Genomic DNA, 3531 nt, shown 5'->3' with positions numbered 1-3531 from the left:
GTCGGAGTCGCGTCGACGGCCATGGATTCTCAGGTGGCAAGTGAGATTAGTCATGAAATTCACGGATCATATGGTCCCGCCTTTCTCAAAAATATTCTTTTTGGGATGGGATCATCCATATTTTCTGGTCACGAACCAAACGCACGTTTACCTCCTTCAAGTTTGGTTGGAAGGGGGGGACACCGAAGCACGCCCCTTATACTATAGGCACACTAGTTTTCTTCCTATGAAGCTGCGAACATGAGTACAAACAGAATCACACAGACTAATTACACATTCACACAGACTTTGCGGGAGCAAATCCCTAGATTACCCCGACTTTCCATGTCCAAACAGGACATTTCACCCGGCCTCTAACCCCTATAAATCCCCCTCAACCTCCACCAAAAACATCACAGCTCCCAACAGGCCACCACGAGCTACTCGCCAGCTAGTAAGTACACTCGGATCAACGATTCTCACGCCGGCCGAGAGAAGATGGTGAAGCTTGTGCAGGACGAGGAGAACCAGAGGCTCCTCCTGGACGACCACAAGGAGAAGCACTTCACCTCCGGCGAGGTGGTCCGCGACATCATCATCGGCGTCTCCGACGGCCTCACAGTGCCGTTCGCCCTCGCCGCCGGCCTGTCCGGAGCCAACGCGTCCTCCGCGCTCGTGCTCACCGCCGGGCTCGCCGAGGTCGCCGCCGGCGCCATCTCCATGGGGCTCGGAGGGTAAGGAGAGACGACAAAATCTTCTTGGTTTTTTCTGGGCATACGTTTCCCTTAATTAATGGCATTTGTTTCTCCTGAGATTACTGATCAGCAGCGCTAGATGCTTAATTAGCTCGTTCCAGATTTGTTGTCTTTCCTGTTTCTGCAAACGGTTGGTGCATGTAGATGTCAGTAGATTTCAGTTGTAGTTCATCTTTCTCAGGCGGAGATTAGCGAGAGTAGCTTGCTGTTCTTGATACCATGGATGGAAGGGAATAAAGTCCTTGGCAAAAACGAAAATAATAAACTCTTATAATACTACAGCTGTGATTCTTCTTGAGTAAAAAAAGACATCGTGCATGCATGCGAATGGTGTACAGAAACTAGGAGTACTCAACAGAGACTATTAGCATCGTGCAGGAGTAGTTTGGTACACTTTTTTTTTTTTGTTTCCTGCATTACTTATTCACTTTCCTATTTGGATGGAATATATTTTCCAGACAACCACTTTGTGCTAGTAAACAACTACTAACTAGGGAAGTGAACATTTAATGCAATAGAACAAAAGCTTATACTCCGAGGTGCAAAGAAATTTGACATGCAGATTGTGAACTGAGATTATTTTCACTCACATATGTATTTAGAGCTGGCAAATTTTCAGCGGCAAATATATGAAATTTTCTCCAACCAAAAGGGAAAAGTTCCTCGAAGTAAACTGTTTCAGCTGATGTAAACTGTACTTCTACAATAGTTCCTACTAGTATTGTAGTTTGAGATCAAAATCTGGGTGAAATTGACTTCTTGAAACATTAAACCCATGATTTACAGTAGTTCCTCTTGTTTAAGCATAATTCATTTTCAGTTTGCATAAGTGCATGCTGGTTCATGTGAGAGCTGACTGCTAAGAATGCACTCGCTCTTTTGTCAGGTACCTCGCCGCTAAGAGCGACGCCGACCACTACTACCGTGAGCAGCAGCGCGAGCAGGACGAGATCGACACCGTTCCCGATACTGGTAAGACCCTCTGTCTCTTTCTCCTCCGTGACCACACACGCATTTCATCTTGTCTAATCTATGATCTGATCTTCACGACTGTCGACTGAAATCGATTCCCCTTGCGCAGAGGCCGCTGAGATCGCGGACCTGCTCTCCGAGTACGGGCTGGGCCCGGAGGAGTACGGGCCCGTCGTCAACTCCCTCCGCAACAACCCCAAGGCCTGGCTCGAGTTCATGATGAAGTAATCAGCAAAGCCCACTTAACTCATTTTTTTTTTCTAATTAAACACTGTGACTCATGGCCGGAGATTTTCGACTCAGGTTCGAGCTGGGGCTGGAGAAGCCGGACCCCCGGCGCGCGCTGACGAGCGCGGCGACGATCGCGCTGGCGTACGTCGTCGGCGGGCTGGTGCCGCTCTCCCCCTACATGTTCGTGCCGTCCGTCGACCGCGCCATGCTCACCTCCGTCGTCGTCACGCTCGGCGCGCTGCTCTTCTTCGGCTACGTCAAGGGCCGCTTCACCGGGAACCGCCCCTTCCTCAGCGCCATCCAGACCGCCGTCATCGGCGCGCTCGCGTCCTCCGCCGCCTACGGCATGGCCAAGGCCGTCCAGAACATCTGACTATGAGCCAAGAACAAAAATAAGCGCAGCTAGCTACCTACCTGTGTGTGTATGAATTGTTGTTATATAGTCGATTGGTAGCTGTACGTGCAGGCTCTAGTGCTCGATCTGGTAAGTGCTGTAGTGATGTGCGCCGATAGTTTTTTCCTGTTCGGTCTCTCGATCGAGGTCGATGATGTACACTATGTTAGTGTATTTTACTTTTCTTTCCATCTGTCGCGCTAAGTAAGTACAGTGCTACTAGTGTTTGAATCCCCGTTGAAAAATGTAAGCACTATTGGTAATGTGGTGGGATTTGAATCAGCTTGCAAATGAGTGTTGAGAATTCTCTAAGCGGAGGCCCAACTAACTTCTCTGAAGTGACTATCGTTTCGTTTCCCTGAATCAGTGGCACACATTTCTGAATCATTTCAGATATAACGTAGCACAATATCTTGGTAGTGTTTTTTTTAACAGAGGCAGAAGAATTGCCTCATCCTTTAGATTAATATAAAAAGAGAGTTGCCTAGTTAATTTACGGAAATCTGGGCGAAAACCGTTACAACCTTGGTTGCGAAAGGCGCACCCAATCCACGACCCCAATACATAACCAGGCTACTCCCAAGACATGAGACCACATGACCACGGAGACGAACAAGCAGACCCTCGCAACACGATACTTCTAAAGCTCATCGATAGGAAAGCCTGGACAACACCAAAGTGCCCCATATAGTGGAGACAACACGAGCAAAATGCATTGGATAAGGCAACAAACACAAGCACATCCTAGAACCATCCATCAAGCAAACAAAGATGCCTTGACTGTAGCGTCGCTCTTTTAGCTTCTACACTTGTTTGGTTTCTCCTTCACGGTGACTGCTCTAGGGCTAGCCCCCCCCCCCCCCCCCCTCTCTTTCTCTTATCCATGTTGGCCTTTTCCTTCAAGGGACCCATAGTCGTCTTGCTAGATCCAGGGTTAGCGCGAGCCAAAGTGGTGAGGAAGTCGCATATCACTTTGGAGAATGCATCATCCACATCACCAATATACTCAATGTCTAGTGTGTGGCTCGACGGTTAAGTCACAACCGAGATCACAAGCGAGTCCACCTTCGCTTTCTCGACGGACAAAGGAAAAAAAACAATACCCCGCACAACTCTCGAAGTTTGGGCATCATCAAGCCATGATCATCGTGAAGGAGCCCTTGAGGCAATAATAAGATTATGTATTATAACTCCATGTTT

The 3531-nt window shown here is 48.3% G+C and overlaps 1 protein-coding gene across 1 annotated transcript; it reads left to right on the top strand.

The window, feature by feature from the left end:
- The first annotated feature begins 382 nt into the window (after positions 1-382).
- Positions 383-2613, top strand: LOC127301289 (vacuolar iron transporter 2). The gene is made up of 4 exons (XM_051331506.2): positions 383-713; positions 1621-1706; positions 1816-1930; positions 2010-2613. Exons 1-4 carry the CDS (start codon positions 478-480, stop codon positions 2308-2310), a joined length of 738 nt encoding a protein of 245 aa, XP_051187466.1. The 5' UTR covers positions 383-477; the 3' UTR covers positions 2311-2613.
- Positions 2614-3531: the final 918 nt, after the last annotated feature.

This window comes from Lolium perenne, chromosome 5 (genome assembly GCF_019359855.2).
Source record: "Lolium perenne isolate Kyuss_39 chromosome 5, Kyuss_2.0, whole genome shotgun sequence".
Taxonomy (NCBI): Eukaryota; Viridiplantae; Streptophyta; class Magnoliopsida; order Poales; family Poaceae; genus Lolium; species Lolium perenne.
Note: the sequence above shows the minus strand (reverse complement) of the source record. Positions and strands in the feature narration are given on the sequence as shown.

What these genes read in the sequence shown, in the direction of transcription:
- LOC127301289 (XM_051331506.2), top strand. Translation starts at nt 478, where the DNA reads ATGGTGAAGCTTGTGCAGGACGAGGAGAACCAGAGGCTCCTCCTGGAC. An exon ending in ATCTCCATGGGGCTCGGAGG is followed by an intron (nt 714 to 1,620) that starts GTAAGGAGAGAC and finishes CTCTTTTGTCAG; the next exon opens with GTACCTCGCCGCTAAGAGCG. An exon ending in TGGCTCGAGTTCATGATGAA is followed by an intron (nt 1,931 to 2,009) that starts GTAATCAGCAAA and finishes TTTTCGACTCAG; the next exon opens with GTTCGAGCTGGGGCTGGAGA.